Source organism: Oncorhynchus clarkii, chromosome 18 (assembly GCF_045791955.1).
Source record: "Oncorhynchus clarkii lewisi isolate Uvic-CL-2024 chromosome 18, UVic_Ocla_1.0, whole genome shotgun sequence".
NCBI lineage: Eukaryota > Metazoa > Chordata > Actinopteri > Salmoniformes > Salmonidae > Oncorhynchus > Oncorhynchus clarkii.
In genome coordinates this window covers 43,454,130-43,476,677 of record NC_092164.1, presented here as the reverse complement: position 1 = coordinate 43,476,677, position 22,548 = coordinate 43,454,130, and the positions used below count along the sequence as shown (strand labels likewise).

Sequence of the window (22,548 nt, the reverse complement as noted above, 5' to 3'; positions counted from 1 at the left end):
TACGTCATCCTATCTGGTTTGCGCTTAGTGGGACTATCATTTGTTTTTCAACAGGACAATGACCCAAAACACACCTCCAAGCTGTGTAAGGCCTATTTGACCAAGGAGAGTGATGGAGTGCCGTTTCAGATGACCTGGCCTCCACCCAATTGAGATGGTCTGGGATGAGTTGGACCGCGTAAAGGAAAAGCTGCCAACAAGTGCTCAGCATATGTGAGAACACCTTCAAGACTATTGGAATAGCATTCCAGGTTAAGCTGGTTGAGAAAATGCCAAGAGTGTAAAGCTATCATAAAAGCAAAGGTTGGCTTTTTTGAATATAAAATATTGATTAACACTTTTGGTTACTACCTGATTCCATGCATTATTTCATAGTTGTGATGTCTTTAGTCTACAATGTAGAAAAATACAGAACAACCCTTGAACGAGGTGTGTCCAAACTTTTGACTGGTACTGTACATATGCACCTACGATCTCAAGTTAGGATTCAGGGTAAAGTGCCTAGGACCAGTCATTTTGACTGATGTCCTTCGGTTCTGGCCCCAATTGATGCCCAGCCATTGTATCACACCGACTGGTATGTCATTAAGAAGGAAGACTTCTGCACAGCCGTTGTAGTGATGCGTGCCAATCATAAGCTGTCATGCCTATATAGGCGATGCCAGCTGAGGCTTCCTTTGAAAACTGACAACGTGCTCTTCGGATTTCTGCCTCATTCCAGCAAGGAAGAAACATTGAGCCAGGAAGAAGAGTTCCCACACAAACAAGGCACAACCTCGACATGAGCAACAGAGGACACATACAGGTAGTGTTACCAAAACATGGCACATGACAAACAGACATTCAAACAATCCCTCACAGCTCAATAGTAAGGTCTGAACATAGAAATGTCAGTCATTTCATGTGTGTAACATGAAATACATTGTACTTGTGTTAATTTTTTTGTGTATGTATGCATGCATCTCTTGGTATGAGTTTTTTTAAATGGTCTAACAAACAAATCAAAAGATGGCTGGCACTCAAGCGGGGGTCAATTCAGTCAAGAAGTCTACACAGCAATGAATTGTACTCTAGAGGAGAAACTACCTTATAGTTAGACGATAGTTTAGTATGGCAGTAAAAATCATGGTCTTTATTCAACATCAAGTCATTACAATGGAACAAGACAAACAGTGGTTATACACAGTGAGTTTCCAGTTAAAACATTGAGTTAATTTTTGGTGTTTTAGTTTAATCCCCTACTAAAATTGTATAGGTTTTACATCACACTAATCAGATCCCCCACCCATTTTCTAGAATTGGCATGGTACTGGCAAGGTGATAGCCATTGATTTTTGTTAACCCAAGAACTTCACCATAAACCTGTCAAACTAAAAAGGCTGTTGATACAGGCAGCCCAAACCTAATATTTTTCACACTGATTTGTATTTTGACCAAATCAGATCAGCTTGGAAAAAGAGCTAATATGAAAAGATCTGTTATGATTGGTCAAAAGACCAATTAGTGGAAAAAACAGAATTGTGCTGCCCATGTAAACGCAGCCAAATAATTAGTGTCATACAAGTGCAGCATTGTCTTGTGATAGTGGCTATTGTTTAAGTGGGATAAAACAAAATATCAGGCACACAAACAAATACCTAAGGAATAGGAAAAACATCACCCAGTGTGGTTTTGGTCCCAAACCGTATTGGTGTAAGTAAAGTAGGCAAAAATGAGGGATATAGGAGGACAGAAAGCCAGCTACATTCTGTACCCTATCCACTAACCCTTTTTGGTGTTAACTTATCAGAAAGGACTGCATAGGCCTAAGCAATGTGGAAATGGCCCATCTCTGATAGGCCAAGTGGCATTTACTCCATCTTGTTTACCCCTTTCAGATCTGTGAACATTCAGGGATTAGGTGTTAGGGGAAGGTGCTAGCGAACAAAATAGAGCCAGGCCAGAGTATACAACAGCAGGACAGGAGTAAATAATCGCATGTAGTAAATGGCTGGTAAAAAAAAAAAAGTGCGAGGATGAGGATGAGTGGCCTAACCATGTTCTTGTTAACTTGCAAATAAATCCTTAAAAGGCAGTCATGCTAGCCCCATTCCAACAAGGAGAAGTTAGAATAATCGACCACACAAGCAAGATAGAATAATAGACCACACAAGTACGATTAAACTATTACCCTATTAAACACCATTCCAATGGATAAAGGCAAGAGCTTCCGCAAGATGTCACATTGAAAACCTAAAGTTTAACAAGAACAATCAATGCTGTTGAGAATAAAGGTGTCATTGTAAATAGTGGTTTTGGCACCCTCCAGTGGGGATTTTTCCTACCCTCCACTACAGCAGAGCGAGGAGGAATGAGAGACTGAATGAGAGAGAGGCGGAAAGCAAAGGTCGGCAGAGGGATAAGTGGAGGAAGGTGGTTTTTGGGAGAGTCCATCTGGGGGTTCTTAGAAGCTGTTGAGGTCCTGCAAAGTCTGGTCCAGGGTGGCATGGATCTTGAGGTTCTCCTCCTTGGCATTGGCCAGTCTCTCTGGAGAGGGGGAGAGAGAGAAAGGGAGAGGTTCATATTTACACTGCATCTGGATTCACAGGGGAACACGCCAAACATCCCTAGGTTCCACTTTAAGGGCTAAAGAACACTGCCATAATCAGCCGTTGAGAGCTTATAACTGGCTTTACCCCCAATAATTAAGCCAGTTTTCTAACCGTCCTGATGGGTTCTTATTGTGATTATGCGGTTATTACATAGCCCAATATGACTGATGTTGAGTAGTTTTACCCTAAAACAATATAACTGTCTATATAATGTCTAAAAACGGGAAATCTTCAGTGGTAGGGTTGCAAAGGGAGGGTATATAACTGGAAACTTTCGTAGTTAACCAGTAAATTGGTAACTTTGACTTTTTTTGGGGGGGGGGAATATCAGATGATATCTAGTTGCCTTTGAGTACTTCAGATTATCACAGTTGTCTAATTCTCTGGGCCTCTGGACTTTTCACATTTAAAAAAATAAATTTAAATACAAAACAGAATCCTAAATTTAAACCATCAACTAAGTGAATACCATTGGTGTTTAATATGAGGGTTTCAGCATGTTTTAAATGTTGATGCCAAACTGCTGTCAGTTAACTTTTTTGAAGAGTTGCATAGAGTTAATTGAAATGACATTTGATTAATTAGGCCATTATCTTGAACCATATGGTCCATTCACAAGAAACTAAAATGGACAGACAGATAAAAGGAACACTATATAAAAAGAGTACTTTAGTATGCTTGACTAAAAAATTAGTCAAGCATATACTTCCAAAATTACCATAGATTGTAATTATTGGCAAATTTACTTTAGATAGCAGTAACTTTGGTAAATTACCAGTAGCTTTGCAACCCTATTCAGTGACTTAACTTGCTTTCATGTACCAAGCAGTTAGACGAAGGCTGCGTTTATTCAGACAGCCCAACATATTTTTTCCACTAATTGGCATTTTGACCAATCACATCTTTACACATCAAATATTTTTCAAAGCTGATATGAAAATACCAATTAGTTTTAAAAATATCAGAATTTGGGCTGCCTGTGTAAACACAGCCTAACACCGTACCCAAACCGGTCGCGGGTGTTCGCAAATTGATTTTGTCCCCCCACGTCAAACGCGATCATGACAGACAGGTTGAAATATCAAAACAAACTCAACCAATTATATTAATTTGGGGACAGGTCAAAAAGCATGAAATATTTATGGCAATTTAGCTAGGTAGCTTGCAGTTGCTAGCTAATTTGTCCTGGGATATAAACGTTGAGTTATTTTAGGTTCTCTACTCCGACAATTAATCCACACATAACCCGGTCAACAGAATCATTTCTAGTCCTCTTATTTTCAGGCTTTATCTTTGGACTTTATATGGCAATTGGCATCTAATAGTATTACCATGAGGACGACCGACCTCAGTTCGTGTTTCAATCACCCACGTGGGTAAAACCAATGAGGAGATGCACGTGGGTGTCTGCTTCTATAACCCAATGAGATGGGAGAGGCAGGACTTGCGGCGCATTCTGCGCCAAAAATAGAAACAACTTCTATTTTAGCACCTGGCAACACAGACGCTCGTTGACACGAGCAAGCAGTGTGGGTGCAATGATTGCAAAATAAATGTACACACACGCATGTTATTCAACGCATGCGCACACGACGCAAGCGGTGTGGTCAGCATGTAAGAAGTCTCAAACACAGCATTCACAGTAGGTCCACAGGATACATCTTGAGCAACACTGCTATAAAGTGTAGGTTGTCTACATTTGTAATTTGAATAATGACTACTAAACCCTGTTCCTGGAGAGCAACCATCCTGTACGCTATCTAGTGCACCTGATTTAGCTGGTCGATAAGCTGAATAAGGTTAGTTACAACTTGAGTTGGAGTGAAACCTACAAGAGTGTCGCTCTCCAGGAACAGGGTTGAGAGCCCTGGCCTATAGCTACTGGCAAGATTAATTAAGTCAAATTGTTAGCTATCCCTTGTCCTTTCTGTGCCAACATAATGTTTCCATATAGGCTACTGGTAATGTTACCAGGGCTACATTCTGTTGAAAAACATTCTTGAACTTCGCAGATAAAAATTCCATGAAGAGCACCAACATATACAGGTTCTGTAGCCAAGTCCCTCTTTTTTCTCCTCAAAGAATACGTCTTGATTCTATTTCGATAGACATGACCCATAATACTGGCAATTGTGCAGGCCACATTTTACTTCCATAAAAAGAATATCGCGGGCTGCTCTAGAACTAGGCTACTTGCGAACCGAACCGTTAAACATTTGACTACACCTTTTTCAGTGAGATTAGCTGGCTATAGCTAACGCCCTGGGCCGCATTCAGCAGGACAGAACGTTCAGATAGAAATATGCTATGTAGAACAAACATGCTTCTCTGGCATGTTGAATAATGGAAATGAGGTGGGAAAAGTGGGCAGGTTGAAGACTACAATTTAAAAAGACCACCTACTTTCCTACAGCCTACTCAAGGGAGAGAAACAGACTTACTATTAAACTCAATGCAGCCATTGTTTTTACATTTAGTAAAGCAGTGTTTCATAAACAGGCAAATGATCGCTAACTAGAAGGCTAGCTGTGACTGGTTAGCTAAAGTGAAGCAAGAGAGTCGCCTGCACAATGTGTATGACTCGTCCTTCCCACTGCTGAACAGAATTGCGCTGCGCAATATTATTTGAAAAGCTCTCAATCCAGCCCACTTCGAATTTATCCAGAGAATTTTGTCTTGTACCGTTTTAGTCAACTGAAATGAAAGGATTCTGGGTCTATTTAGACAGTTCTAGTCTAGCCAATTGACAGTGAAAAATAGGTGTTTGACGAATATTTGTCACCATTTTTGTAGATAGAAATGAACACTGTATCAAGCTGATTCAGCCGTGTAGTGCTAAGACAACCAAAACATGCACCACTTGGGGTCCCCAGGACCGAGATTGGGAAACTCTGCACTAGGGACTGAGACAAGGCCTATTACATTAAGTGGTCACTATCTGACACTAATAGCTTACAGATGGTAGGCAATGAAGGTCACAGTTATGAAAACTTAGGACACTAAAGAGGCCTTTTTACTGACTCTGAAAAACACCAAGATAGATGTCCAGGGTCCCTGCTCATCTGCGTGAACATGCCTTACGTATGCTGCAAGGAGGCATGAGGACTGCAGATATGGCCCGGGCAATAAAAAGCCATGTCCGTACTGTGAGACGCCTAAGACAGCGCTACAGGGAGACAGGACGGACAGCTGATCGTCCTCGCAGTGGCAGACCACGTGTAACACCAGCACAGGATCGGTACATCCGAACATCACACCTGCGGGACAGATACAGGACTGTAACAACCGCCCGAGTTACACCAGGAACGCACAATCCCGCCAACAGTGCTCAGACAGTCCGCAATAGGCTGAGAGAGGCTGGACTGAGGGCTTGTAGGCCTGTTGTAAGGCAGGTCCTCACCAGACATCAGTAACAACATTGCCTACGGGCAAATCCACTGTCGCTGGACCAGACAGGACTGACAAAAATTTGCTCTCTACTGACGAGTCACGGTTTTGTCTCACCAGGGGTGATGGTCGGATTCGCGTTCATTGTAGAAGGGATGAGCGTTATACCGATGCCTGTACTCTGTAGCGGGATCAATTGAGGCGGAGGGTCCGTCACGGTCTGGGGCAGTGTCTCACAGCATCATTGGACTGAGCTGGTTGTTATTGCAGGCAATCTCAACGCTGTGCGTTACAGGGAAGACTTCCTCCTACCTCATGTGGTACCCTTCCTGCAGGCTCATCCTGACATGACACTGCAGCATGACAATGTCAACAGCCATACTGAACATTCTGTGCATGATATCCTGCAAGACAGGAATGTCAGTGTTCTGCCATGGGCACCGAAGAGCCCGGATCTCAATACCATTGAGCACATCTGGGACCTGTTGGATCGGAGGGTGAGGCCTAGGGCCATTCCCCCCCAGAAATGTCTGGGAACTTGCAGGTACCTTGGTGGAAGAGTGGGGTAACATCTCACAGCAAGAATGGGCAAATCTGGTGCAGTCCATGAGGAGGAGATGCACTGCAGTACTTAAGGAAGCTGACTTACTTTTGATTGACCCCCTCCCTTTTGTTCAGAGACACTTTTTCATTTCTGTTAGTTACATGTCTGTGGAACTAGTTCAGGTTGTCTGTTGAATCTTATGGTCATACAAATATTTACGTTAAATTTGCTGAAAGTAAACAGTTGACAGTGAGGACGTTTCTTTCCATGGCGGAGTCAGGGTCGCTATTTATGGAAGATGCCAAAACTTGAGATAATAGATGCCGAAGTCAAAGATAGGCTAGTTGTTTCCATCTGTGGCAAAGTGTTCCCTAAATCAATGCTTAAGAAACATAAATCCAGCTCCACAACCAGCAAGAGCAAGCGGGCTAATCTTTCAAATATGTAGTAAAAAAATAAATTAGCTAGCTACACAGAAAAAAAAACTGCAACATGTAAAAGTGTTGGTCACAAAATAAAAGATCCCAGAAATGTCCATACGCAAAAAAAGCTTCTCAAATTGTGCACACAAATGTATTTAGATCCCTGTTAGTGAGCATTTCTCCTTTGCCAAAATACTCCATTACAGGTGTGGCACATCAAGAAGCTGATTAAACAGCATGACCATTACACAGGTGCACCTTGTTCTGGGGAGAAGAGGCCACTAAAATGTGCAGTTTTGGGGGAGTGTCTACCAGAGCTGATGCCCGAGAATGGAATGTTAATTTCTCTACCATGAGCAAACGCCGTTTTAGAGAATTTGTTAGTACGTCCAACCGGCCTTACAACCGCAGCCCAGGACCTCCACAACCAGCTTCTTCACATGCGGGATCGTCTGAGACCAGCCACCCGGACAGCTGACGAAACAGTTTGCACAACCGAAAAACTTCTGCACAAACTGTCAGAAACAGGTCTCAGGAAAGCTCATCTGCCTGCTCGTCGTCCTCATCAGGGTCGTGTCCTGACTGCAGTTTGGCGTCCTAGCCGACTTCAGTGGGAAAATGCTCACCGTCGATGGCCACTGTAGAAGTCTGCTCTTCACAGATTGTAGACAGCATGTATGGCGTCGTGTGGGTGAGCAGTTTGCTGAAGTCAACATTGTGAACAGAGTGCCCCATGGTGGTGGTGGGGTTATGGTATGGGCAAGCATAAGCTACGAACAACAAAAACAATAGTATTTTATCAATGACTATTTTAATGCACTGAGATACCGTGACGAGATCCCGAGGCCCATTTGTGCCATTCATCTGCCGCCATCACCTCACGTTTCAGTATAATGCACAGCCCATGTCACAAGGATCTGTACACATGTATTCCCAGTCATGTGAAATCTATAGATTAAGGGCTATTGAATTTATTTCAATTGACCGATTTCTTTATATGAACTATAACTTAGAAATCTTAGGAACAAATGCATGTACAGTCGAAGTTTAAATGTTTTTGGCTAAGGCGTATGTAAACTCAGTTTATCATAATTCCTGACATTTAATCCTAGTAAAATTTCCCTGTTTTAGGCTAGTTAGGATCACCACTATTTTAAAAATGAAATGTCAGAATAATAGTAGAGAGAACGATTTATTTCAGCTTTTATTTCCCAGTGGGTCAGAAGTTTACATGCACTCAATTAGCATTTGGTAGCATTGCCTTTAAATTGTTTAACTTGGGTGAAACGTTTTTTGGTAGCCTTCCACAACAAGTTGGGTGAATTTTGGCCCATTCCTCCTGACAGAGCTGATGTAACTGAGTCACGTTTTTCAGCCTCCTTGTGCAAACACTTTTTCAGTTCTGCCCACAAATGTTCTATAGGATTGAGGTCAGAGCTTTGTGATGGCCACTCCAATACCTTGGCTGTTGTCATCCATAAGCCATTCTGCCACAACATTGGAAGTATGCTTGGGGTCATTGTCCATTTGAAAGACCCATTTGCGACCAAGCCTAAGTTTCCTGACTGATGTCTTGAGATGTTGCTTCAATATATCTTCATAATTTTCCTCCCTCGTGATGTCATCTCTTTCGTGAAGTGCACTAGTCCCTCCTGCAACAAAGCACCCAGGTTGTGTCAATATAGGACTCGTTTTACTGTGGATATAGATACTTTTGTACTTGTTTCCTCCAGCATCATCACAAGGTCTTTTGCTGTTCTGGATTTGATCTGCACTTCTCGCACCAAATCTCCAGGAGACAGAATGAGTCTCCTTACTGAGCGGTATGACGGCTGCGTGGTCCCATGGTGTTTATACTTGCGTACCATTGTTTGTACAGATGAACGTGCTACCTTCAGGCGTTTGGAAATTGTTCCCAAGGATGAACCAGACCTGTGGTCTACATGTTTTCTGACACATCGGCTGATTTTCCCATGATGTCAAGCAAAGATGCCCTGAGTTTGAAGGTAGACCTTGAAATACAGGTACAGCACCAATTGACTCAAATGTCAATTAGCCTAACAGAAGCTTCTAAAGCCATGACATTGTTCTCTGGAAGTTTGAGCTGTTTAAAAATGCAGTAAACTTAGTGTATGTAAACTTCTGACCCACTGGAATTGTGAAATAATCTGTCTAAAACAATTGTTGGAAAATGGACTTGTGTCATGCACAAAGTAGATGTCCTAACCAAATGCCAAAACTATAGTTTAACAAGAAATGTGTGGCGTGGTTAAAAAAAACACATTTGAATGACTCCAACCTAAGTGTACGTAAACTTCCGACTTCAACTGTACATATTCACAAATTGGTGTGGGAATTTCCATGTGGAGTTGATTACCCCAACTACACTGGCAGCTGTCAGTGCCCTAACATGCTAACCTTATCTACACTGAACAAAAATATTAACGTAACACAAGTAGCCTTTGTTATTCTTCGGAGGAGGAACCTAAATCTGCATGTCCTCTCTAGGATAGAAAATTAAATTGAAATAGTGGCTGCAACTTCCTCTGGGGGAGTGGGGGTAATGTGGATAAGGTGCTAGCTATTTGGTTAATATGTCTAAAAACTAGTTAGACAATCTGTCAGTTGACTGTTAGCTTGTCAAGGACTGGTTTTTGAAAGTTGGATCTTTCATCAGTCTTTAAAAGTGTACTTATTTAAACTAATTGGGTTAGTTAGCAAACAAGTTCTAGGGACACCTGTTTTAATACAAAACCAGACCATATTTGATGAAATGTGATTTTATGCTAGTTAGCATGACAAGCAACTGATTTTGCTTTGGCAACACCAGCAACCACACATGCACGCCAATAAAACAGGGATCATCAACTAGATTTAGCTGCAGGCCATTTATTTAATTGGAGGGGAACATCAAATACATTTGGGCTGCAAATTGACCGCAAGAAGCCTAAACAGATATAAACTCGGCAAAAAAAAAAAGATGTCCTCACTGTCAACTGCGTTTACTTTCAGCAAACTTAATGTGTAAATATTTGTATGATCATAAGATTCAGACTAACTGAACAAGTTCCACAGACATGTGACTAACAAGTGGAATAATGTGTCCCTGAACAAAGGGGGGGAGGGGGTCAAAATCAAAAGTCAGTCAGTTTCTGGCGTGGCCACCAGCTGCATTAAGTACGGCAATGCATCTCCTCATGGAGTACGCCTGATTTGCCAGTTTTTGCTGTGAGATGTTACCCCACTCTTCCACCAAGGTACCTGAAAGTTCCCGGACATTTCTTTGGGGCGGGGGGAATTGGCCCTAGACCTCAACCTCCGATCCAACAGGTTCCAGATGTGCTCGATGGGATTAAGATCCAGGCACGTCACTGGCCATGGCAGAACACTGACATTCCTGTCTTGCAGGAAATCACGCACAGAATGATCAGTATGGCTAGTAGCATTGTCATGCTGCAGGGTCATGTCAGGATAAGCCTGCAGGAAGGGTACCACATGAGGTAAGAGGATGTCTTCCCTGTAACGCACAGCGTTGAGATTGCCTGCAATGACAACAAGCTCAGTCCAATGATACTGTGACACACCGCCATAGACCATGACAGACCCTCCACATCGTTCCCGCTCCAGAGTACAGGCCTCGGTGTAACGCTCAGTCCTTCGACGATGGTGAGACAAAACCACGACTCGTCAGTGAAGAGCACTTTTTGCCAGTCCTAGCGACGGTGGGTTTGTGCCCATAGGCAACGTTGTTACCGGTGATGTCTAGTGAGGACCTGTCTTACAACAGGCCTACAAGCCCTCAGTCCAGCCTCTCTCAGCCTATTGCAGACAGTCTGAGCACTGGAGGAATTGTGCGTTCCTGGTGTAACTCGGGCAGTTGTTGTTGCCATCCTGTACCTGTCCCGCAGGTGTGATGTTCGGATATAGCGATCCTGTGCAGATGTTACACGTGGTCTGCCACTGCGAGGACGATCAGCTGTCCGTGCTGTCTCCCTATAGCGCTGTCTTAGGCGTCTCACAGTACGGACATGGCTTTTTATTGCCCGGGCCATATCTGCAGTCCTCATGCCTCCTTGCAGCATACGTAAGGCATGTTCACACAGATGAGCAGGGACCCTGGACATCTATCTTGGTGTTTTTCAGAGTCAGTAAAAAGGCCTCTTTAGTGTCCTAAGTTTTCATAACTGTGACCTTCATTGCCTACCATCTGTAAGCTATTAGTGTCAGATAGTGACCACTTAATGTAATGCAATTTATTGCCCTGGCCACATCTGCAGTCCTCATGCCTCCTTGCAGCATGCCTATGGCACATTCACGCAGATGAACAGGGACCATGGGCATATTACTTTTGGTGTTTTTCAGAGTCAGTAGAAGGCTTCTTTAGTGTCCTAAGTTTTCATAACTGTGACCTTCATTGCCTACCGTCTGTAAGCAGTTAGTGTCTTAACGACCATTCCACAGGTGCATGTTCATTAACTGTTTAAGGTTCATTGAACAAGCATGGGCAACAGTGTTTAAACCCTTTACAATGAAGATCTAGCAAGTCATTTGGGTTTTTACAAATTATCTTTGAAAGACAGGGTCCTGAAAAAGGGCCGTTTCTTTTTTTGCTGAGTTTATGTAACTAAAACAATAATTTCAAACCTTGATTATATTTGAGAACATTGTCCTGCATAGGGTGCTGTCTTTTGGATGGGACATTCAAAAAAAAAATTGTTCACCCTGGTGTCATGGCTACATTGCCAACCTGGCCACATTCCATCATGACCACCTAATCATCCCCCTCATTCCTAATTGGCATATATCACGCCTCACCTCTCCACCTGATAGCTTGTGTGTTGAGCACAAAAATGGTTGCCATGCAACACTGGAGGTGGATGCTACAAATTTCCCCCTACTATGTAAAGTACCTCAGTTGGTAGAAAAGTGCTATAAAAATCCAATGAAATATATATTTGTTGTATATGATTACATCTATGGGAATACTTGGGAACAGATTTCCAAAATTAAAATCACTTGCAGCTGACTTCCTGGTGTTTTTGCAGTCTTACATCCAACAATGAAAATTCAGAAAACTGGAGGGGGGGAAACTAAAACACACTAAAAGGGGAAGATATTAACAATGAAATTACTTTAATGGCTCTTTAATCACATTCATATCTCATAAGCTGCACTGCTAATCAGCTCTGTATTGTAAATTGCACCCTTGTGACACATCTCGTTGAACAAGTGAACAAAACCTATCCATTACTTGACCTCGTTTGAATGAACTTGTTGCGAGTGGCACTAGATGAGTAAATGACCAAAATACAGATGGCACATGTTTAATGAAGTATTCTGCTTTCCCTTAAAGTATGTTCTTAATTCTAGTGCTAGCATGATGCTAAACCCAAATGTGGAGGCGCCATCACCTCTGCTCATAAAATCAAATGTACAATTTCTAACATAACTATTTGTGGAAAAACAATGTGCACATGGTAAGAGAACCAGAAATAATTGTTTGTTGTCACTTTGAAGCTACCCTAGCCAGATCAGGCCAAAAGAGAATAAAGTAGTCGTGGACAGGTTATTCCTTCTCCCGTTGTTAAATGTTTATAGAGAATCACATGTACAGAGTGTAGACAAAGTAAAGAACATTGTGAAGGCAAGATGGAGAAAAAAGGAAATAGCAATACAACAAGTACAGTGCATACAGTGACCCAAAGATACAATGACTGTTTCCCAAAAGGAGGGGGGATGAGGGAGGGATAGATGAGGGTCACAAAGAGTAATGAGAGAGCGAGAGAGAGAGCGAGAGAGAGAGGCAAAAGAAACAGGACAATAGAGTGAAAAGCACAAAAAGGGAACAGATTTAACAACGTGTTAACAACGTGAGGAATGAGTGAATATTGACAGAAGAGGGAGAGCGAGAACTGCACACCCGAGATGGATGTTCAGGAGGACTGAGAAAACATTCTTGAAACCACAATGTGAGAGCTTCCCGTTATCTGAAAACAGAGGGGTTGAGAAACTGTGACTACAGATTCTGAGAATCATTACATTGTTACGATTAGTAGCCATTGGGTATCACAGACTCTATTCTTGTGGACGTTTAGTGTATTGTTGATATGCAAAATTGCAAGCATTCAGTTATTCGGCTATTAGACTTCATGAACCACCCTTTAATGTCACACCACTCACATCACACTGTTATTGGGTCACACAAATACATTTTAGTATAAATAGTCCTGCTTGACAGGCTTTGTAGCATTACTCAAGCTTTGCTTTTTGCATGATGTAGTTTGTCACGGTCTGCCAGTGCTTTAAAAATTTTAACAAATGATATGCGATGTTAGGTAACGTGTTAGAGCCAGGTGTTTTTCCTGGACACCTGACTTCCATGCAGTGTTAGGGGAATTTAAGGGTTGCAGTCAACCCCCCCCCCCCCCCCCGCCAGTCCCTGCACGACAACCACACACAGTAGGCCTGTATTTACATGGAAGTCATGTCATTGAGGGCGTGGTCCAACTCCTCACTAATGGCCTTGTACTTCAGTTTCTGTGCGTATAGCTCATCTGTTCAGAGAGGCCAAAGAGTGAAGGGATAATATTTTTTTTTAAGAATAGGAAGATGTGTATAAAGAAAAGAGAGGGAAAGAAATAGCAGCCAAAGAGAAAGTGATGATGTATGCTAATAGCATGATTAAGCCAGAACAGGACTTCTCCTGTAGACAGTGCAGTGGGAAATACAGGAGTTAAGGCAAAGTGGCTGGATCCTACCTTCCAGATCATCGATGGTCTTTTCCAGCTTGGCCACAGACCTCTCAGCAAACTCAGCACGAGTCTCAGCCTAAGAGAAGTAAAAAAACAAAGCATTCAATCAAGATACTAGACAACCTAGACTAAATGTTAATTTGGGACTACAAAAGCAATCGAACCAAAACTATCACTTTCTGAAGGAAAAATAAGTGGACCAAACAAATGCAATGCACAAGACAAACTACAAAACGAGACATCCAGACAAATAACAGATCAGAAACAAAAAATACCCACCTCCGAGCCATTAACTAGTATCAAAGAAATCTCCTTGAGGAATTGAACATAAATACCCCCCCCATTCATCGCCCCGAAACACCAAACTAGATACTTATAAGGGGACGTCATAGACAACGCATGAACTTAGATAGACTTCCCTGAATTTTGCTAGAGAGAGTGTCAACCATGTGCAATTATAGCTACCAAATTAAGGAGGCTTTTTTCCCCATTCTCTACGTCAGAGTTCCCGAACTGGTGACCGAGGGCCAAGATTTTATTTGAATGCTGGACACAAGACTAAAAACCCTAGCAAATCAGTGCCAAGCTATTTCTGTTTTTGAAATCTGTTCCAAACTATTCCCATGTATAGAGATACAGTATGTGATCGTATACAAACATAAACAAGGTTTGTAATTATTGTTTTAGTCAGGATTTATATCCGTTTGGGCTTCTTTGCAGTCAATTTGCAGTCTACAAATTTGTAACAACATGTCCGGCCCCCTGACCATTCACTCCAAAAACAATTATAATAATATCAGCCCGCGTGTGAATCTAGTGATGATACCTGCTCTACAGGTTATCCACTTACCTCTTTGAGCTTGTCAGTCAAGATCTTAATCTCTTCCTCATACTTGTCCTCCTTCTGGGAGTACTGTAATAGAAGATAGGATTGTCAGTTTAAAGTGCATGTAGAGCACACAGACTCACAAAAACATAACACATCAGCCCAATCTCATGTCAAAGACCAGTTTATCGATGCTGCAATAGGATCCTTAACATGCCATTATAATGCATGTCAATTTAGTTCAATAATTAGACAAATATCAATGACAACCCGTGTGACTTGCTTGCTGAGATTGCAATTCCCAGTTGGACTGCAGTGTCTCGATTGCCCAATCACTGATAGCAATAAGAAATGTACCGAAATAAAATGGACTAGGCAACAAAAAAATCTGCGTAATACATTAAATTGAAGCATTTCCATGCAAAACATTTATTTTGCCAAAGTTCTGAATATTTTTCCCCGTAGGACAGGTCACCGGTAAAACATAACGGAGGAATACCAGAACACTACAGTCCATAAAAGATGGAAGTAGAATACCACTTATTTAACCTTTATTCCACTGAAACAGCTTTACTTGTAGGGATGTTTACTGTGCATCTGCTCTGAGCACACCTGGACTTGCATATGCAAGAATGTAGCGGGAACAATCATAAACCTGGGTTGTGTTCATTAAGTCACACAATGGAAAACCTTCTTCAAAGGTTTTGCAACCAAAAACAAGTCCCAGTAGTCTCCTGTTTCAGTATTTTCTTCTGGTTGGTGCCTAATGAACACAGACCTGGAAGAAGTGTGCATTTGTATTCCCACTGCTGGGTCATTGGAAGATAACGATTACAAAGGGGGTGAAAAGGAACAATTCATTATGGCCCCATTGCCTCTTCGACATAAGAGTAACATTACATTTTATCTATATGTTATATTAGACCAAACCCTAAACTTAGTATGGGGGTGTTTGTCCATGCAGGCCTTTGGTCCAATCAGAAATATGGAGATTAAATTAACTCCATGCAAGTGTGACCTTTCTAGACATTATAAACATAGGCTGTAAAGGGCACCGATGACAAGAATGGATGTCTTGAAGGGGTAGGGGGTATTCAAGCCTAGAATGGAGGTAAATGCCAAAAGGCAATTAACTACACAGACCAATTAACCCAAGGGTAACTGCCTGGGGTATATGGATAGGTAGTACACACTGCCAATGTTGTTCAAGGCAGAGTCAATACAGAACCTTTGGTGTAGGGTAAATACAGCCGCTGCACTCAAATGCTGCTCACACCGATACAGTATTATCTATCAACTGCAACATGTGCAAAGACATTTGTCAACACATTACTTACTAAATTCGCTTGCTCAGATATATACAGTCACAAAAAAAATGCCCACACAGGTAACATGCTGGTTTAATTTGAGGTTCACACAACCAGGTAAAATGCCAACACACACACTACCTTCTCCGCCTGGGCCTCCAGGGACTTAAGGTTATTGGTGACGTTTTTCAGCTCCTCCTCCAGTTCAGCACATTTACTGGATTTGAGGGGAGGTCGCCATTGAGTTTGTTTCAAGAGAACAAGGAGAGATGGCACAGAGGGTGACGAGGGCAGAGCAGTGTAAAAAGGAGGGAAAGAAAGAGCAGCAGTGTGAAAACATCGTCAATATGGTTTAAGATAATTGATGGCGAGAGATGACAGAAACAAAGTTGGCGGTGTGGCACAGATACAGTAGTTAAGGAACACGAAGAATGAGTGCCTTATGACAGAAACGGCAGAGAAAAGGCACGAGGCTAACCACAGACCGCGGCGGTCACAGACCCTTGACACTACCATATCCCTATATTAAAGTGAGCCCACATGTCACAACAGGAAATCAGTTTAAGCAACATCCCTAACGAAAGATGAGCAATACGAGTAATGGTCACGGTCATCAGAATGGCATGCTTTAGGCTGGAGATGTCCTTGTCGGCATACAAAAAAAAGTGAGTAGCACATGCTCGAGATCTCATGAGTCAAATTCTGAGTTGTGTTCAGTAGGGCACACCTTAGCAAAACGTTTTGCAACAGAAAACTAAAGTGTGTTCCTGGATGAGTCGAGATGGCAGCTCCCATTTCACCCAGTTTCAATCCTACTAAACATGAACCTGAACTCTCCCATAGACTTTAGAGCAGTAGGATGTCACTTAATACACACTGGATTTCATGCAAACAGGTTGAGAAAAGAGAAGGGAAGGGAAAGGGAGGCATGGTAGAGACTGACAAGGTAAGGAAAGAGAAGGCTGAAGTTGGCAAGTCCTGGAGTCATCCAAAGGGGACCACCCGTTTGTCCGGAGGCCACGAGTCCGATTACTTCTTTCTCCTCACACAAGAAACACTTTCCCTGTCCACTTATTGAGATAAATAGCTCCAATACTATCCATAAATCTCAAGCCTGATGTTCTACCAATGGTAGGTTACACTAAAGCACATCTATTCAGTTGAGCATAAACACACAGTCTCAACACACATACACAGTAGAGGTCGACCGATTATGATTTTAACGCCGATACCGTTTATTGGAGGACCAAATAAAGTTAATACCCATTAATCGGCGGATTTAAATTTATTTATAATAATGACAATTACAACAATACTGAATGAACACTTATTTTAACTTAATATAATACATAAATAAAAGTCAATTAAGCCTCAAATAAATAATGAAACATGTTCAATTTGGTTTAAATAATGCAAAACAAAAGTGTTGGATAAGTAAAAGTGCAATATGTGCTATGTAAGAAAGCTAACGTTTAAGTTCCTTGCTCAGAACATGAGAACATATGAAAGCTGGTAGTTCCTTTTAACATGAGACGTCAATATTCCAAGGTAAGAGGTTTTTAGGTTGTAGTTAATATAGTATTTATAGGACTATTTCTCTATACCATTTGTATTTCATATACCTTTGACTATTGGATGTTCTTATAGGCACTTTATTATTGCCAGTGTAACAGTATAGCTTCCGTCCCTCTCCTCGCCCATACCTGGGCTCGAACCAGGAACACGTCGACAGCCACCCTCGAAGCATCGTTACCCATCGCTCCACCCATCGCTCCGCAGAGCAAGGGGAACAACTACTCCAAGTCTCAGAGCGAGTGACGTTTGAAACGCTATTAGCGCGCACCCCGCTAACTAGCTAGCCATTTCACATCGGTTACATAGGCTTGAAGTCATAAACAGCGCAATGCTTGAAGCATTGCGAAGAGCTGGCAAATGCACGAAAGTTCTGTTTGAATGAATGCTTACGAGCCTACCATCGCTCAGTCAGACTGCTCTATCAAATCATAGACTTAATTATAACATAACACAGAAATGTGAGCCTTAGGTCATTAATATGGTCGAATCCGGAAACTATCATTTCGAAAACAAAACATGAATTATTATTTATTTTAGCTAAATATGCAGGTTTAAAAATATATACTTGTGTATTGATGTTTAGGTAGTCGTGCAACGATTGTGCTTTTTTCGCAAATGCGCTTTTGTTAAATCATCCCCCGTTTGGCGAGGTCGGCTGTCTTTGTTAGGAAGAAATAGTCTTCACACAGTTCGCAACGAGCCAGGCGGCCCAAGCTGCTGCATATACCCCGACTCTGTTGCAAGAGAAGTGACACAATTTACCTAGTTAAAAAAAAAATTGTTAGCAGGCAATAATAACTAAATATGCAGGTTTAAAAATATATACTTGTATATTGATTTTAAGAAAGACATTGATGTTTATGGTTATGTACACGTTGTAGCAACGACAGTCCTTTTCCCACGAATGCGCACCACATTGATTATATGCAACGCAGGACACGCTAGATAAACTAGTAATATCATCAACCATGGGTAGTTAACAGGTGATTATGATTGATTGATTGTTTTTTATAAGGTAAGTTTAATGCTAGCTAGCAACTTACCTTGGCTTCTTAATGCATTCGCATAACAGGCAGGCTCCTTGTGGAGTGCAATGAGAGGCAGGTGGTGAGTGTGTTGGACTAGTTAACTGTAAGGTTGCAAGATTGTCAGCTAGGGGATTCAAGGTAAATGTCTGTCATTCTGCCCCTGAACAAGGCAGTTAACCCACCGTTCCTAGGCCATCACTGAAAGTAAGAATGTGTTCTTAACTGACTTGCCTAGTTAAATAAAGGTGTAAGAAAACAACAAAAAAAATGACTTCTGATTGTTATGAAAACTTGAAATCGGCTCAAATTAAATCGGCCATTCCAATTAAATCGGTCGACTTCTAATACACAGTAGGGTGTACAATCAAAAAATAATATTTTGACCAATGGGTCAAATTATGTTAATAAATTATTGGAGTTTTTACCCTAGTGGGATGGCCAGAATTACAGTGACTAAATAAAAAAAAGAGGCCATAGGGGGGAAAATAAGAACAAAAATAAGGACAATAGCATTGCGTCAGCTAGGCTGGATTCTGTGCAAGAAGTAGCCTACTGGCTACCTTTGGCATTGAGCTTGTCATCCTTCTCAAGTCCACAGGACAAAAAAAAACAATAGAGGTAAGATGGATAGAGTGAGACATGACATGTAGTATTTTATATTTTAGTTTGCGCTTTTCATAAATTCCTGTTCTTTTTAGAAGATTCCACAAAAAACAAGCATACCCCTGAAATGTCAAAGGAGCACTGAGTGTACACCAAGTTCTATATTTTCAAAGATTAGTGCATTTAATTCAGCCCGTGTCATAGTTTTGCTTATTGTGACCTGCAGAAACAACTTTGAAGACAACCACAAACTGTAGAATACTCAAAAGTTATGAGAAACCTGCACGCCATGTCAACAGAGCTCAGTGCTTATTATCAGATGTATTAGGTTAAGAAATCTGACTTATTTGGGAACGACCCCACTGAATGACTCAGAACATGAATAATTATATTTGTCTCGGTAAAATGTATTTTAAAACATAAGGCAGTGAAGTTACCACCAAAGCGTATTTCCACCCACTCAGCCCAGAGTGGGTGGACACCCTACGCCCTCCTTTTTAGCTTACACACACTGAAGTATAGGCATGTGCACCATACATATTCACGCCAGACACACACAAACGCACTCTACCTGGTCTTCAGAGGCCTGCAGGGACTTCAGAGATTGGTCAAAACCCCTCAGCTCCTCCTCCAGGGCCCTGGCTTTGCTGTTAGTGCAGGGAGGGGGCGGTATCACGCATAAACATGCGGAACATGGAGGGGGTCATGCGTGGAATTTAGGTCGGAACCCCAGAAACATGCACAGAGACAGAGGGAGGTAAATTTCTCATTAGGATACAGAACCATTGTTATGCAAACACACTTGTTTATTCTCCTGACTGTGGGAACAGTGAGGATGGGGCCAGTTTGGGATGATACCGGGAGTGGGAAAGGTATAATGCAGAACCGGATCAAACGCTTTCAAAAACTTGAGCTGTGCTTGATTTCGTTGCTCTGATAAAATGAAACCAATGTAATAGTCCCAAAAGTGCAAACTAAGCAGTATTTTTTATTTTAATATACCTTCAAGCCCTGGCAGGGTTCAAGCTATGGCCCCACAGCACCACCATCAGGACAAATAGGACAGATCGCAATACGATTTGCAACATCTGTACTCCTTAACATGCTTAATTAACACATAACAGAACTCTTCATAAAACAGATCATGCACTATGCTTTTGATGCATCTTGGACAATTTGTAATAATGTTGACTACTTTAAAAATGTCTTCTCCAGAATCGCTGGCACCAAATTTGGTATATAGCATCTATGGACGCACATCTTCAAAACGCTACGTTTTCCAAGACTCTCGCTCAAACATGGCCGCTATAAGCCAATAAGCTTGCATGAATGTTTTTTGCTGTCCCAGTGCCGTAATTGCGGCCAAAGACAACCATCCTCTGCAGGTTAGCTAGACTCAAATTCCTGAGCATGTGCCAAATTTCATCAGATCAAGAGTTATAAGTGTGACCGATTTGAACATGCTTGCATATGTTGAGTATTGACAGTGTTATGAACATGTCAAGTTGTTACAATACAAATAATCACATCTGCGTTACAATATATGCATTTATGTGCCAGGTCAAGTCCACTTGAATGTTTATTGGTCAGTATGTTTGAGATGCTACCCACACTAACGCAAACGGGGTGAGGGTCGTGACCTTTAAAAATGTTCATCTTCCATAACTTGTTGTTATAGCGCCACAATGTGGCCAATTGGCATGGCACTGCATGACATTGTGTGGTCCAGCTTTGCCGCTTGAACCTCTAACAATGCATTAGACTCTGGCCTGGTATAATGATGTAGACAGGGAATTGTTTAAATATAGTTCACAAAAATAATCTACGTGAAAATTCACAATGCATGTCTGCATTCTGCATGAGTAGTAGGTGTGTGACAACAGTATGTTTAGGACAACAGCGCTACAACGCAGTACATGTTAAATGTTATATAGTATTCTGTGTAGTAGGTGTGTACATTCCTTAGAGGGAAAACGTCAGTATATTCAAATCATTTGACAGAATAATCTTTGACAGTGTTGAACAGGTGTTAACGTACCACCAGCGTAGTTCTGCGCATATGTGTGTGTGTTACTATTGTGCAGTTCAATCATGTGGCAACTCACGCCTCAGCAAGCTCTGCCCTCTCCTCTGTGCGCTCGTGATCCCCCTCGATGATCAGCAGCTTACGAGCCACCTGTAGACACACGCACAGGATTATTTAGTGCCAGTTGCAGACGGAAACAATTGCTTGCAAGATTGGCGCAGATGGTGTACAGGTGATGTATGTGTGGGGAGAGACGCCCATTTTGGATATAAATTGTGTACATATCGGCCAAAACTGTACTAGTGAGCTTACAGCCTTGCGTGAGAGGAAAGGTATGTGATAACCTCATCCACTTTGTGTCTCGATGAGGACGTTACATTGTGTCCGTATGTGTGTGCTTATGAGATATTACTGAAGCAGCATGGCGTGTGTGTACATGATTGTACCAATTTTAACACACGTATTGTATTACCTAACATTACCTTCTCCCAGAAATGTTGCGCAACTATCCAAGGCTAGTTAAGGCACAGCAGGCAGTTCTGTTCATTCTGAGAACTCTGCCGTGTGTGATATCCTCACCTCCTCGTACTTGCGATCGGCCTCCTCAGCAATGTGCTTGGCCTCTTTCAGCTGGATCTCCTGTAGCTCCATCTTTTCCTCATCCTTTAGGGCTCGGTTCTCAATCACCTTCATGCCCCTGGAACCAACACAGGCACACATTACACGTATTGTATCGTGTAGGGATTTGTTTGGCCTATCCTAACTTGAGAGCCCACCATTTTGTGGTAATACGCCAATACTGGATATTAGACTTTGGATATTTGTCAAACTAAACACACTTAATATTTACACTGTCAGCAGCATGTGACACTACATTTCACAGTCTGGGAGGGACAACAGAGGGAGAAACTCAGTGTGTCAAAGAAAACGCATCCAATCAATTAACATTATTGGCTGGGCCAATAATGACTCATGTGGAGAGATAGGAGACACAATCGTCAAAGATACTGGTAACTAACCTAAGATTAATCATCGGCGTCATTTACAATAGGAGCAAATGAAGTACAACGGGCAGAACAAGCAAGGTGGGAAGAGCCAAGCAAGAGCTAGTGAAATCCTAATGGCGCATTTAAGCAAGTATTCACATATCTCTGTTGGGGAATAGTCTGAAGTGCACGTGTGCAATAACTCAATTCACCCTTGCACTCCTAAACTTAAAAAAAATATATATATTTTTTTTTACTTTGTTCAATCTGTTCGTAACGTATTTTAGTTTCAGGTACAGAAAACAATATTTCATCAATGAAACAATTGTTGCCGAAGTTTTATGTAGCGCCATATTCCCCCACTTCCCGCCACAACTTCTTATCACCATATTTGAAGGCAAGTTTTAAACAGATTTACACCCCTGTGATGTGTCTGGGTTTCCCCTTTTGTCTGTGCCATCGTTGCTCTGTGCTTTCACTTCCTGACCAACACTGATGATA

The 22,548-nt window shown here is 41.8% G+C and overlaps 1 protein-coding gene across 14 annotated transcripts in view; it reads right to left on the bottom strand.

The window, feature by feature from the left end:
• Window positions 1-1,104: 1,104 nt before the first annotated feature.
• The window catches only part of LOC139373547 (tropomyosin alpha-3 chain), a 35,033-nt gene continuing 13,589 nt past the window's right edge, over window positions 1,105-22,548 (bottom strand). For 4 of the 14 annotated variants that reach the window (XM_071114184.1, XM_071114193.1, XM_071114190.1 and 1 more), the window contains 6 exons: window positions 21,641-21,758; window positions 21,141-21,211; window positions 19,607-19,682; window positions 14,547-14,609; window positions 13,703-13,772; window positions 1,105-2,526 (listed from right to left, as the gene is read on the bottom strand). In XM_071114184.1, coding sequence (XP_070970285.1) covers window positions 2,444-2,526; window positions 13,703-13,772; window positions 14,547-14,609; window positions 19,607-19,682; window positions 21,141-21,211; window positions 21,641-21,758 — 481 coding nt within the window. In that variant the 3' untranslated portion in view covers window positions 1,105-2,443. Of the gene's footprint in view, window positions 2,527-12,513; window positions 12,932-13,415; window positions 13,499-13,702; window positions 13,773-14,546; window positions 14,610-15,970; window positions 16,047-19,606; window positions 19,683-21,140; window positions 21,212-21,640; window positions 21,759-22,548 lie in introns of those variants that run through there. The other 10 variants (XM_071114180.1, XM_071114185.1, XM_071114186.1 and 7 more) reach the window with 5 other exon arrangements.